Here is a 14,883-nt window from a genome sequence, read left to right on the forward strand (position 1 = left end):
ACATTTTTCAGCCTAGCTGGTGAAGGAAGAGTCTCAAGGCTTTTAGTCAAACTAAGTCAGAAAGTCCTCACTGTGTTCTAAAAATGGGCTTATGGGTCATTAAAAATATTACGCTATTTTGAAACGGATCAAACTTTGCCCTAGTTACTCTCTGGTTAGTCAGGCCTGAAAACAGGCAACCCTTCTCCCTCATTTCATAAAAATAATTTGCTTTTTTAAAGATCACAGAGCAAATGAGGGTGAGTGAGTGTATGGCACCCAGAAGAAATTGCCTCCGGTCAGCTATCAAAGCTGGGTTACTGTCACATACGTACATCCCCGGGAGCTCGTGTAGGGGTGTGTAATGCATCAAGCGTAGGATTTAGCCCTGGGCACAAGGTCAGCATAAGGCTATGCATCATTTAAGGCTCTCTTACTGAACGTGCTAAGTGGTGCATAGACCTCCCAACTGCTGCTAGTTGCTGGATGAATGGCTGAGGGAGCTGCAGATGTGTAATTTTTTGTATAATTTTTGGTAAGATTAAGGGACCCCGCTTTTCCCAAAATAAGGATTGTTAGTCTAAATCCTGTGTTTGCCGTGGTGAAGTCCAGCCAGCTTGATGAAGGTTACACCGACATTTTCCTGAAATTCTTTGGCAGTTGCAGATGCTCAGCAGCCTGCTCCCCCTGATACAGTAAAGCCGTTAGAGACCTCTGCTCCCAGTCACTCATTTAAACAGCACAGACTGAAACAAACTGTGTGAAATCTCTCATGTTTCCCATCATGGCCCATGTTGTAATTGGAATGACCCACTCATCAAGAATTCAGTTTCAAAACCACAAAAGCGATTACAGAGGTTATATATACTTCTTGGTCAGGATTTTCAAACTGGACATGAAATTCGTGAGAGTTCTTAAAGGGGGCTGATTGCCAGGAAGGGCCGAGCAACTGTTTTGGTGAGAAGGGACTCCTCTCCAGCACAGGCCAGGCTGAGATCATCAATGCCACACTTTCTGACTGCACAGCAATGGGTTAAGCTGGAAAGAAAAGGATGATTTTGGTAGTCCTTTGGTTTTATTAACTAATAGTGCTAACATCCCTTCTGTTTGTCATTTGTTTTCTGACCTTTTATGGTGGATTTTCAGATTCCACTTACTGCCATTTCTTTGTGACTGAATGCTGGGAACCTCCTGAAAAGTGAAAGCTGAGATGTTTCAGACAGGCGGGCCTTTACACAAAAAGCCACTAGATACGAGAAGATTCACAACCAAATTACTAGCTTCTAAATGAGAAAAGAAAATGAAGTGTTGGGACTTGAAAGAAGAGACAAGACAATGCTGCGAGCTAGAGGCCCAAGTTGCTAAACGTGATGCTTGGTCTTTGTGCCTTCGGTTTTGAGGCAGCGGCATCGTACAAAGAATTTGAATAGCACGGTCTGATCCATTACAAGATGAGCAGGGGCAAGATCAGCCTGCCTTTCCCCTTTTGGGGGAAGAACCGAGATGCCCTGAGCCTTCCTCGCAGCGGTGACATGGTGCCCTCGTCACGCTTCATGTTGCGTCTGTGCAGCGAGAGGCTTCGGCGCTGGCTGCCTGCCTGATTAAGGGAAGGGGGAAGCGGCGTATGGAGTTGGTTGTATCCTGCTGCATTTTCTCTCCTAAGCCCATGGGTGAGAAACAGCACACATAAATATTGTTTAGGGCCTAGGTGATGTTCATAGGCAGCGGGCCTTATATTAACTCCTCTGCACCATTGACCGCAACCTTCTCCAGCCGGGGAGCGAGTCTGGTGCAGGTATCACCGCGCTCCGCGAGGCACAAGATATCCCAGGGATCACCTCCAAAAGTCACTTCAGTCTAGAGGGACCCCAGCTCCTTTGTTCCTGCCAGAAATGCTCACATTTGCTATCAGTTGAAGGAAGTTTAAGTGTTAAGGCAATAAACTAACTGAACACAAATCTCCCAAATGGGGTGGAGGCTCCAGAGAAGGCCCTGAACACTGCCAAGCCAGTACAATGTATTTAAAGCGCTCTGTATACAGAAACATTTTCTCCAGAGTGTAATTGCCTTTCACGCTATATCCTAGGATTTCGTGGCACGTTTACCAAACTTTATTTTCAGGCAATTGTAACAACAAAAGGGTAAAAATAATTTCATGTCAGAAATTACTAAATCAAATACTATTGGTGGAGGGAGGCTGGTTGCTGACAAACAGAGCGGATGAAGGACCATACAGAAAATGCATGCTGAGGGTGAAGTGAGAGTTTTGGAGACGTATTCTTGCAAGGTGCATTTCAGTCATCGTGTCGCACCGGAGTCTGGCTAGGCTTGAATGTGAGTAAGTGAGCAGGCCCAGGATTTGTACCTGACAAATAGGTAATGGCCTTTTGGTAGCACTCCCTTACGACAGTCTTGACGAACACAGGTGGGAATAAGGTTGCCTCTGAGAGTCGCCTGCCTTGCCTTTGCGTCGACATAGCCATGTAACTCTAACGTGACCTGAAACTTCCTGAAAACCTTCTAGAAAAACCTCTGATCTGCTTTCTTCCCAAGGTAGTTGTGTGCCTGTGTCTCTAAAGCATGCTAATAATGAACTCAGCCTGGAAATTTCACAGCGGTAGGCATTGCTGCTGTTTCAGAGCCAGCTAAGGCACAGTAGCTTCATGTAAGTGGTAGTAGGTGTCGTCGTTAAAAAGTTGCACATTGGACTTTGGCATTTGAGATGTGTCTGTTGTAACAGACAGGTTTGGTGGCCGCTAATCATCCAAGCTCTTGTTTCTGTCAGCAGTCTTTTATGCAGGAAGGTCCCAAACCACTCGTGTTATCAGCATAATCGTTCATCTCCTTGTTTCGTCTGCCAAAGGGAAAAGGGGCTGAGTTGGCCACGCTGTAGCTGAAGCGGCTATGCTGCCAGCTGGATGACTCAGGGCTGGCGGGAAGAAGGTACATTCTACATCTTACCACAGCTCCAAAAAAAGCAAAGGATGAGTACCAAGCCTGGCAGCATTAGCCACCCTACTCAGCTCCCTGCTGCAAGCATCCTGGGGTGCAGAGAAGCGGGGTGCTCGCCAGGAGCACATGGGAGTGCAGGTTGCATTGGGCGGAGGTGTTAACACTGCTGTGCAGCTGGGGTAGAAGAGTTGACCCTGACTTTGGAGGGGATAGCTTGGAGTCTCAAAGCAAAACCCCAAATGACTATTGAGCGTGGCCTTTTACCTGACATTCTTGATTGTTGAAGGACAGGGCTAATTTTTTACATGACAGTTTTCTTCACCTGTTTTCTAAGCCATGCCCTGCAGCTCCCTGGGTGGAGATCTACATGGCGGGCTGTGTCCTTTACCCATCATTTCCACAGGTATCAAGAACCTGCGTTGCACCTTGGTTCATGGCAGAGCTGTGATTGCATCTGTACCTCCAGTCTGGGGAAGTGCAAGTGATATCCTGCTTGGGCACGAGAAGGTCCGGCTCTGCCTTCCCGTTCACTGCTGCATTTCCCAGAACCACCAGCTCCAGGCATTAGGAAACAGGCTGGGGCCCGAGGGAGGTACACGTGTACATGTGCCGCTTCAGAGGGGCTCGGTGGCTCTGGTTAGTGGGTGCTAGCGCCTGGTGTTTCCCCTCCCTGGGTCTGGGGTCCTCTGACTCCGTGGGGGTGTCACAAATCCCAGCAGAGGTGTGAGCAGGGTGGAGGGAGGGTTGTGTGGCTGTGTGGTCAGCCGTGCCCTGGGTGTAGGAGGTGCAGGTAGGATATAGAAGGGGGTGGTGAACGTGTGTGTGTGTGTGTTCTTAAACCCAGCTCAGGTGGCTTTCTGAGGGCTAGGAGCCCTCAGAGAGTGCGGTGCAGGGAGGATTGCAGATCAGTGATGGGTGTAAGAGAGGGCTTTACCCAGCCAGGCTTCCCTGCTTCGTCCTCTCAAAGACAGTGTCTCCCAGGAGCACCTCAGTCTAGACACCTTATGGCAGCCCTGGGCTGAGGGAATTTGCTAACTCATAGCTGTCCAGGCCAGGCTCCCACGGCGGTCTCAGTGCTTCGGGATGCAGCTGTGCCCTGCCATGCATCCTTTCTGCAGGATCCTGTCTGATCCTTTGTACAGGATTGATACAGGTTATTGCTCTACAAATCCCCTCTGCCCTGGCTGTCCGGTATATATGCTTTGCTTCAAGGCTTTACTTCTCGTTTTTCCCTCATTAGCTGGATAAGATGCAGAGCTCTGCGCAAGCCTGTCTCGGAGAGAAGAAGAGGATGTCTGGTGCATGCTCAAAGCGATGCTGCCTTTCCCAGCCTCCTCAGAGCCTTGCTGATGATCGTTGGCTGGTTGTCGTACCGAGGGGGTAGTTCAGCATGAATAGAGTGAGCAGAACTCATGTCACAGCAGCAGCCGCGCTGAATGCGATAAGTGCAAGGGAGACTGCAGCTCGGAGAGAGATGTCTTTCTTTGCCAGTGCCATTTGCAGAGGGCAGATAAGCTTCCTGGAAGCTGAAGCTCTCTGGAGAATGTGCAGAGGGATCAAGCCTGACTGTAAGGTCTGTTCAGTGCTTGGCTCATGGTATCGTTGGTGGCACTGTGATATGTTTATAATGTAGACAGCTGGGGTAAACACAGCTTCAGAAAGGATCCGCACAGCTATTGCTGCTGATCGAATTAATCCCTAGAGGGCTGCTGATAAGCAACCTAACCTGATCGATACATGGATGCTCAATTCCAGGGAAATAACAACAAGTTAAAGTTTCCCATTAAACCTCTGTTTTCTCTCTTTGGTAGTTTCTGTTTTTCCGTGCAGTAAAGTAATGTGGTTCCAAGACCCTCAGAATAGCAGCTCTGCATGACATCTGTGTATTTTAGTGGGGTGATCGGGGCCCAGGCTGCAGCCTCTACTTTTCATGGGCAGTGCCTAGATAGGTAAGGGTCCTGGGGTCCAACCTGGGAGAACAAGAGCAGGGCTGGCAAATTGACTTTCTCGGGGTCTGGTTAGGCAGCCTGTGTTTGCACAGATAATGGGTCGCGGCTGCGTTTCATTCTCTGGAATGAAATGTATTTATTGTGCAAACTCATTTAAGGAAAAAGCTGACTTTATTAGTTGGTCTCTGGAAAGCAGTCAGCATTTCTGTGACCTGTTCTTCCATAGCTAAGGAAGAACAGGCTTAAGCAAGCACTCACCAAAGGTATGTTGCATAATTACTGACGTGTAATTTATCTAATTTATTCTTCTGTAGGAGCTTAAATACATTAGACATCGGCTGTCAGTCTGTACACAGGCGCAATGTGAAATATGCTGTTTTAATTTACTTAATCTTAAGGAAAAATAAGTCCTAGAGCAGTTGAAGAATGCTTTATTTTTTCCTTAGACTCTGTACAGTATGTCCTGTATTATGGGGCTGTCTGCATGAATTAGGCCATTTCCTTGCTGCTGTCTGACAGCCCAGTAAGTATGAATGCAAATTCTGATGTCCTTCACCTTCCACTTTGAATCACCATATGGAAAAGAGACGTGGATTCCATGCTGCTTTAGAGTCATGGAAATGAGCTGTTAGGAAATGGGGAAAAGGAACTGTATCCTGGCAATTTCTGAATGAGCAGCTTGAGAATTGACGTAATTGCAAGGCGCCGGGAGAGAGCCGACAGAAAGGAGGAGTCAAAAGTTAGAAAATAAGTGAAAACAAGAGTGTGTTTAGGAAAGCTTAGCTCTCCTTCCTTTCCTTTTTGGCCAGATGATATTTTGCCATTGCCAGGTACAACTTCCTTCAGAGCAGGTAACTAATTTATGCTGGAAAGACCCATTAAAATAATTGATTTCCAGTAATGCGCAGCCATCTTATAAAATAATCTCTGGGTCTCCAATGCAGCAGATAATCTAATAAACAGAACATGGAAGTTTCATCACATGGAAACAAATATGAAAGATAGTTTTGTCTGCAGATGGCATATGAGAAAGAAGCAGAGATAACAGGGCTGAAATTAGTTCAGAGACCTGCTTAATATAACGCCTTTTCTCCTGATATCTCCAATGAACTGGGAAATCAACATATCCTGCTCGTAATACTTTGTATTTTGCCCCTGTGTGGTGCAAACAGCCTGGCTTTCCTAGTGTTCAGGTGATGGAAGCAAGGACATCCCCTAGGAGATCACGGCCGCTTTGGACTGTTACCTATGTCCGGAGGCATCCTCCCAAAACCTGTCAATGTCTGCTAAAAAAAAATATGCTCCTTACAGATTCTGATGTTTTGAAGGGACAACACAATCGCCTCTCCTCTGCACTGGTTGTCGCTCTTTCCAGCAGCTGAACTGGGGGGAGAGGAAAACCTGGGAGATCCCATCCAGGCACTGGCAGCAGGAGGAGGGGGAATCTGGCACCAACTCTCCCTCTGGTAGCAGGATGGGAGGGACTCAGGTCCTCAGTTCCCTGTCATGGTGCTTGGATCCTTGACCAGGACTGGCAGTCCATTCAGCTCTCTGAGCTGGGGGCATCCGTGCTGCCTTTCCCTGTGCTTGAAGCCTGCAGACAGCAGGGTTTGTGCCCATCTTGGGCTCTGGCTGCAGCTCCCACTACTGCTAGTGTGGGACGAGTAAAATGCTGGTCCCCCTTGCCCTCTGTCTGCATGCCCGGAGGTGGGACTCGTCTGGTCTGGGGAGGTGGCACAGCTATTTCACCTGCACCCCTGATGGCTTGGCTAGACTCAGAAATGTTTAGATTTAATCTGATTTACAATTTTTTTCCTGCCTGTGCCATGAGTCACATCCGATACAAGGATCTGTCCGCTGTCCTTTCTGTGCAGCTGTAAAAAGAAAAAAGAATTGGACTCAGTTAGCTGAGCAGGGCGTTGGGAAACACCGCGGGAGAGGAGGTATTTCCTATCGTAGACTTTATATGGCACTTGCAGCATGGCAGTGCTTAAAAAGAGCACGCGAGCCTGTGGCTCTTTGGCACCTGTCCATACTTAACGTGTTGGGAAGATCTTAATGCTGGAAACGGTGTTTGGTGTGTGCAGCAAGAGGACTGACTGCTCGGAGGCCTTTGTTTTTCAAGTCATTTGGCAATGTGTGCCTGGATCCTAGGTCCATGTATTTGAAACAGGAAGTTTTTTTTTTTTTCCTGGAGGCCCCTAAGCAGTGACACGGGGCAGGGGCTGGTGTTTGAAGGGAGTTTGGTGCTGCTGGTCCCCGGCTGCTGCAGTCTGGTGGAGAATCTAGCTTTTCAGAGCATTTGGGACTTTTGTTTTGCTAAAAAACCTCCAAGCATTGGGAAGAAAAGATCTTTGTCTTTCAACTGTGAGCAAAGAAGGCTTGTAGTATATGTCCGAGAGCCACCAGAAATCCCCTAGCAACCGATATTTCATTGCAGGATTGTAGGAAATCAGAAACTCATACAAAAGCACTGCTGTTATTTAAAATATGAAGTTGCTGCTAGAGGCTTCTTTATAAAGAGGCCCCGAATGGGCAAACCCTATTCCTCTTGGTATTTATAGCTTGCCTTTTAGCATGTGCACACATAGTCCTTGTGCTTTGAAACAGCTGGGACTGTCTGAAAACTGGGTCCCCAAGGTCAGGGTCTGAAACAGAGACCGAGGAGGTTTAACTTGAGGCTACCATGTTTGGAAAGTTGCAGCCTGAGCCAACAAACCGGGAAGCTTTTGTAGAAATGTGGGGGAACTTTCCATCACACGCTCCCTTCCCTGCTGGCGAGATTTCACATGGCTCTAGGTGAGCTGACTGGCATGATTAATCACCTTCGGCATCTCTTTCCTGTGCTGGGAAGTTTGGACACAGCAAAAGGAAAATTACTGGAGCTGGCCTGCTCTTTGCAAACCCCAAGGCTGCAGTGTCTGTAGATGGCGGGTCTTAAAACGCATCCGTCTCCCATATTTTGCGGCAGGTACACAAAGCAGCCCAAACGGACCACGAGGCCATTAACAGCTGTAATCGTCTCAGCCGCGTTGGCCTGGAGGATCATGCGGGTGATACGTATCTGTCTGGCACGCTGCCATTGCCGAGCGTGGATGCAGTGACTGAATGCTGGGTCCCTGCCCGTCCCCTCCAAAGGCTCCTGCTGCAGCATCGTGCTTATCACTTCTCCCCTGTCCCGGTGGGGAGATGAGACCCTCTTGTAAGGCCATATGAACAATACACAGCCTGGGCAGCACTCGCCTCTGTGCCGGCGAGCAGCTCTGCAGGGAACCTTGCCATTTTGAAGTGGGAAAGTGAGCAGTGCCTGTGCTTTGCATATTCTTCCCACTTGGGAGTGAAGAAGTGGCTTTTATCAGGATGGGCACGTGTCTTCGTGGCCTGGTTCCTGCTGGGGCTGTCTCAGGGGAGGCTGTTGATGGGGCCAATGGCAGAAGCAGCAGATTACACTTTGAGCATTAGTGCAGACTGCAGATGGAGCAGGACTCTGCTGTTGCTACAGAAACAGCAGTCACACAGGATGCATAAAGGCAGCATCCTTTGATAGAGACATGAGGTACTTAGACACCTCAGCTTGAACGCTGCATCCATTTTTGAGACCGCCTTCAGAAGAGGTTTGGTGGGGAGAGTCCAGAGGAGGGCAGTTAGCTGCCTAGACAATGCAGTAGCAAGGGATGATCAAGGGGCTTGGACTTCTCTTTTCTAGCAGAGAAAAAGCTAAGGGACGTGTTACGGCAGTCTTCGTGTATGTAAGAAATTGTTGCAGGCAAGAGGAGGGTGATCTGTTCTCCACGTCAACTCTTGTAAGACAAAAACTAATGGGTGTGTTTTGTCAAGGGAGATTCCGGCAGGGAACTGTCTGCCTGCAGGGAGCACACGGACGGATGGCTCCAAAGTGGCATGGAGTCTCCATCAAGGTGTCTGAGGACAGGTTCAACAGATGTCTGAGGACAGGTTCAACAGATGTCTGCTCTGACCGGTGCTGTTTTGGGGTGGATATTTGGGCTAGCTGGCTTGTTACCACCCTGTCCAGCCCTGCCGTCTGTGATTCTGCACTTTGCAGAAGAAGGAACTTAACAGCTCTTGTTTAACTTGTTTACACAGGTAGTTTTGCAGAGAAGACTTATGAGTGGAGCTCAGAGGAGGAGGAGTCCGTGAGAAAGGCAGGACCAGTGCAAGTCCTCATTGTCAAAGATGACCATTCCTTTGAACTGGATGAAGCTGCACTGAACCGCATCCTCCTGTCAGAGGCTGTCAGAGATAAAGAGGTCGTGGCTGTGTCCGTTGCTGGAGCTTTTAGAAAAGGAAAATCATTCCTGATGGACTTCATGCTGCGGTACATGTACAATAAGGTATGGCTCCAGCTCAGGTGGCTCTTCCCAGGGGTATGGTGCTGCTGCTCATTGCTCTCATGTACCACCCAGGGATGAGCTGGACAAGACGCTGGCTTGGTGCTCTAGGAATGCTCAAGCCTCTCATTAGCGTGGGCTTCACAAAATGAAATAGAGCAGATCCTTCCACAGCCCTGTGCACCAGTGGGTCTCTAATGGACTCTTGACTTCGGAGCAGAGATGTTCACATTTGCTGCCCTGTAGGAAACCTGTCTTATAGGGGCTGCCCCCCTCCAGCACTGGGATGGAGGCAGCACAGAGGGAAAGTGTAAAACCAAAGTGAGATGAGAACTCCAGCAACTTCTTCTGTTCCTACCTGCAGGAAGCAGTAGACTGGGTTGGAGATTACAACGAGCCTCTGACTGGTTTCTCCTGGAGGGGAGGGTCTGAGCGGGAGACAACTGGCATTCAGATATGGAGCGAGGTTTTCCTGGTGGACAAGCCCGATGGTAAAAAGGTGTGTGCTTCTTTGTTGCATAGCTGTCTGTTGCTGGTCAGCTCATGTTTCTTTTCCAGCTTTTGTAGGACTCTCCTGCCTTGTCATAGGTGGCTTAAATGCCTCTGCAAGCTTAAAGAAGGTTTTCAATACCATATCCCTAATTTAGCATGAGTGTGTTTAATGCAGTGAGTTGATATGACGTCTAGGTGTCTCTGATATGCTCTCTAGGTGTCCCTCTAACCTTGGGCATCCCAGAGTTTATTTCCCTGCTGTTCCCAGGGATCTTGAATCTGAGCTCCTTGCAAACTACTCCCCTTTCCTAAAGCAGTAGCTGTAAAATGAGTGTCTTCATTAAGGGTGGTCAAATACAATGCAAACTGGCTTTTGGGGCATCCTGCAAATTCAACTTATAGCCGGGAATATTTGTATTCATCTACTCCTTAACGAAGAACCCAACACCAAAGTGACACTGAATTATTCATGGTGTGATTTCTGATACTGTCTGAATGTGGTTTGGGTTAAGGAGGGGTGATATGCTGCAATGTTTGGCTTCTGTGACATAAAGCTAATGCAGACTTGGGAAAAGACCCATCTGCACTGACAGTGAGTGTTTGAGGAGAAAGTGGTTTCCTCCTGTGTTGCATAGCATTCATTTTATTGCCTGCTGGAGTCATCACGCTGTCAAGAGCGACTGGGGATGCTCTTTTCCTTTGTCCTCCACCAATTATAAATCTGAGGCAGGAGCAATGAGATTCCCAGCGCAATAATGCAGCTGACATTCACCTCCCCACCACCCCTTTGGCATTTGGGAGTGACTCTGCTTGGATGCAGATGCTGAACAGGTGCATCCAAGCTGACGTAGAGCTTTCTGCCTCTCAGGTTGCAGTGTTGCTGATGGACACTCAGGGGACCTTTGACAGCCAGTCCACCCTGCGGGATTCAGCCACCGTGTTTGCCCTTAGCACAATGATCAGCTCGATACAGGTAAGAAGGGGGATGTCTCCAGGAATCATTTCCTAAAAGGTGGTGGCAAAAAACTAGTGGCTTGGCACCAGCCTAACACAGCAGCTAGCCAGGGCCTTTGATGGGAGAGACAAAGGCCAGCATGTTTGCTGCACTGAGTGCAGGATTCATGCATGACTCCATCATCACAGGGAACAGTCTCATCTCCTCATCTCACCCCAAGAACAGGGGCAGCAGCAGATGCACCCCTTTGCTTCCAGCTACCAAAGAGGAAAGGACCTTGGTCTGGGGAACTGGGTGTGCATTTGTCTCAGTGCTGCTGGAGAAGCTTCTGGGCTGGAGTTGTTCACAGACCAGGTGGTTACGGCATAGCCTGTCTGGCCTTTGCTCTTGGAGGACAGTGTGAATGGGATGGAAGCTGTGTCTTGGTACAGAGCTCAGCACGTCACAAAAATGGGGAAGAAGGAACATCATTTGGACCTAATAGGCTTCCAGGCTGGTGCATGGCAGCCCTTGCTGCTCCCATGCTGGAGTGTTTTGCTGCACAGGGAGCAGCAGTGCCTGTCTGACTGACAGTGTGAGTCTGTCCAGCAGTACACCTGTGCTTGGGGGCTGTCTTATACTAGCACCATGGGCCAGCTGGGACTTAGGCTGTGTCCCTATGGTAATGTTGTAGGCTTTAACCACACTGACCCACACATTGGCTCGAAGGACAGGCCATTCCGAGTGCTCTGAAGTTTTTGTTTTTAAATGCAGGTTTACAACTTGTCGCAGAACGTGCAGGAGGATGATCTGCAGCACTTGCAGGTGAGACCCTTGTCCCTGCTGCTCCGCATCACTGAGGTGCCTGTATTACTCTCCACACTGGCAAGCTGCGTTGGTCTGCAAAGGCACTTTCGCATTCATAGCCACAAAATATTTTTCAGTTTCCCAGCTCTCATTTTGGTTCATGGGCAGGGAGGACAGTCACTTGGTTTGAAACCTGTCTTGCCTACGCTCTCATAGTGTGGCTTCTGGGGGCCTGGGTCCTTTGGCAGGGCAGTCAGTGGGACATTTGCCAGGAGGGACTGTTCCTGTCTCTGGGGCACATGTCTTCCTTGAGGCTGATCACCTGTGGAGCTGGAAAGGGTCCATGGCTGTGCTTTGTGCTGCAGCGGGTGGCTGGAGGGCACAGAGAGGCTGAAAAAAACAAGGCTGTTGTTAAGTCAGGAGACAAAAGTGACTGAGAGGGGAGGTGGTAACGGTCTTCAGCTGTGTACAAGGTTGCTGCAGAGTGGAGAGCATTATCTTTTCTTATGTCCGCAGTGCACAGGACCAGTTGTCATTAGTGGCACTGCAGCCAGAGAGGATTAAGTTGACTTTCTAATGGTGAGGTTAGAGGAGCATCAAACAGACTGCATAGTGCAGGTGTAGAGTACCCATCACAGACCATCTCGGTGTGGTGCACCCATCGCTGGTCCGCCAGGAGCAGTTTGGATACAGTTCATGCTGGCCTCTGTGTCCTTCCATGGGATTATACTGGGATTCCTCAGTGAGCAGAGACCCATCCGAGGCCAGGACTGACCCATGGGGCTGGAAACATGCTATGACTTGTAGCAAGGGGCTAAAGTGACTGGTAATAGGGAGGGATCCAGGGTAGTTAACCATGTATCGGCTGTACTCCTGCTGCTGTGAGCATCCGTCTGCTGCTGCCTGAGTAGGGGCAGTAAAAGTGCTCATTTGACTGAAGTGACAGGGAAGCTGAAGGCAGAGGTTGCACTGTTCACACTGTAGGGCAGGATCTTTGCATCGTTAGGAGAAGCCCAAAGAAACTGGGAACTGGTTTATAAGCCTGGGTATTGACATCTGGTGCTGGCTCAATACAAATGACCCCTAAGGGTAATGACTGTTGAAGACAAGCAGCTAATGGGATTTTTGTGACACAGGTGTCCTGCCCATTTCCTGGTATTACCTCTAGCTTTCTCTTCTGTTTAGGTGATTGATTGATTCATTAGGTAGGTTTTTGCAGGACCTTAGGAAAAAGGAAAGAAAAACAAATGTCCAGCTGGAAAAGTCAGCATTTGAAGACTTCTGTATTATTTCAGTCAGTAAATATTTTTAACAATAATGCCCTTTTACCATTGAACTTATCCAATGCAACTCTGATCTTTCACTTTGGATTGTAAGCCATTATTGTTTAACATGTTGACCCATTTCTGGGCATCTGTGAAATACATTATTGTGCCTTCAGTTAGAAATTACAGTCCAGAGAGACTGGAGAGCCTTCAAATCTTGCTGGTAGGCTGATCTTACAGTCTTTGCACAGTGGGGGTTTGCAGGGAAAGTACTTATTTCTGAATTCATTTCCGCTTCTTCCCAGAGTGTTTAAAGAGAGCAGGGCTCTGGCAGTCCCCTGTAGCACGTAAAGTTTCTGGTTGGTAGGAAAGCAACAGTAAGCAGCTGATTTGAGCCGTTTTTCACAGATTTAGCAGCCAAAAATTCTAGGCTGAGATCTTTCATGTGAGGTCTCAGCATAGTGATTGTCTGTAACAGCTCCGTGTGCCTCTCAGATGTGAACCAAAAGCACACAGCCAGCCGCATTCTGTTCCAGCTCTGCAAATGGTCCTGTTAGCCCAGAGTCAACAATTGTCCCTTGCCTCTTGTGCCTGTGTGGCCTACAGCTGTCTGCCCGGCTGTGCAGACTGACGAGCTAACAGTCCTGTTGTTCTCTGCTTCTCTTTCCAGCTTTTCACAGAGTACGGCCGGCTGGCCATGGAGGAGACGTTCCTGAAACCTTTCCAGGTGAGTCCGAGGGTCCTGGCCAGCACACATCCCCTCCGCCGGAGGTGGCTTGGCCCCGAGCCGGTTGGCTTCACCACGAGGTGTCACTGCAGTTTGGAGGACGGGAGGAGATGGAGATGCCTGGGGACTGGCTCAGCTGCGGAAAGAGAGGCTTTGTGCTTCTTTTACCCCCAAAGAGGCTTCCAAATACATCCAACATCCCTCTTTCTTTCCTCTCTGAACCCTTGCCATCCTGAGAGCTCTGCCCTGTCCTGCCAAATGTCCTGCTGGGCTTGGAAAGCAGGCAGATTTTGCAGCAGGTTTGTCACGCTGCCTACCCGGGGACTCTGCCCAGCCTTTGCTCTGAGAGATTTGAACCCACCTGCCCGGGAATCCCTGCTCCTGGCAAAATGAAAGGATGAGGATTAGCTCAGAGCTCTTGTGAGTGACAGCAGGGCTGTGGGAAGACTCGGTTTAAGTGGGGTTTTAACTTCAAATAAGTGACATCTGTTCACCCCGCTGCATCCCAACTTGTGAAAAACTGGCATTCAAAAAAGGGAGAGCGTCAGGCTGACGCCAGCTTGCTCCGGACACCAGATCTGTGAGCAGCTCCGGGGCTGGCAGGATAGTTGGCTATGACAGCCCCTTCCAGTAGGAAAGTGAATATGAACAAAAAGAGACAAAGCAGAAAGTAGGGGGGCAGAAGGTACCCATGACATGGCTGTGGCAGCTCACTAAAGCTCCAGTCCTTCAACAGATCAAGTTGTGATTTTGTATGGCTTTGATTATGGCTGCACCAAATCCTGTGCGCCTGGGAGGCGGGAAGGTGGTTGAACAGGTTTCAAAGCTTTCAGGGGTCTGTGGGACCAGGTGTGAGCCAGGGAGAGGGCCCTAAGGGGATGGAGGGAGCGATGCTGTGAGGTCCCCACACGTCCTCATGCTGCAGTGGAGCTGCAGGGCTCATTGCATGATCAGGCTGGTAAATAGAAGGAAAACACCTTCTGTGGTGCTCTGGCCTTATCCTGTACAAGTTGTTCCTTTAATCAGATGCGCTTTGGCAGTCCCAATGGCTTGGTCCAACTTCCAGCTGGCATCCGCAGTAGGTTAGGTGGTAGCTGGATGGGGGTTTGTGAGCTTCCCGAAGTGGAAAACAACAGAGAGCAAAACATGCTGTAAAAATGCAAATAGCAATTGGGAGTGGGTTACAGCTATTTTACTTTTGCCTTCCAACATAATAAGCGAATTGCCGTCCTCACTGCCATCCTCGAAGGCCTAAGGGGTTTATAGGGTGTCTGTGGTCAGGAAGTGGAAATAAAATTAAAAGGTTAAAAAATACAACAAATGGACAAATTGAGATTTTGGGGAGCTTTGAGGATATATCGGGTGCTGGCATGGGCAGATGACTGATGAACAATGTTAGAAAGCTACCAGTAGAAACACACTACTTGTG

At 48.9% G+C, this 14,883-nt stretch overlaps 1 protein-coding gene across 3 annotated transcripts in view; it reads left to right on the forward strand.

Moving 5' to 3' along the window:
• Positions 1 to 14,883, forward strand: part of ATL1 (atlastin GTPase 1) — a 32,985-nt gene that overhangs the window by 2,444 nt on the left and 15,658 nt on the right. For 2 of the 3 annotated variants that reach the window (XM_075029450.1, XM_075029451.1), the window contains exons 2-7: positions 3,335 to 3,523; positions 8,985 to 9,232; positions 9,594 to 9,728; positions 10,590 to 10,694; positions 11,430 to 11,480; positions 13,398 to 13,454. In XM_075029450.1, the coding sequence (XP_074885551.1) occupies positions 3,335 to 3,523; positions 8,985 to 9,232; positions 9,594 to 9,728; positions 10,590 to 10,694; positions 11,430 to 11,480; positions 13,398 to 13,454 (785 nt within the window). The remainder of the gene's footprint in view (positions 1 to 3,334; positions 3,524 to 8,984; positions 9,233 to 9,593; positions 9,729 to 10,589; positions 10,695 to 11,429; positions 11,481 to 13,397; positions 13,455 to 14,883) is intronic. The other variant, XM_075029452.1, reaches the window with a different exon arrangement.

Source organism: Buteo buteo, chromosome 6 (genome assembly GCF_964188355.1).
Source record: "Buteo buteo chromosome 6, bButBut1.hap1.1, whole genome shotgun sequence".
NCBI classification, from domain to species: Eukaryota; Metazoa; Chordata; class Aves; order Accipitriformes; family Accipitridae; genus Buteo; species Buteo buteo.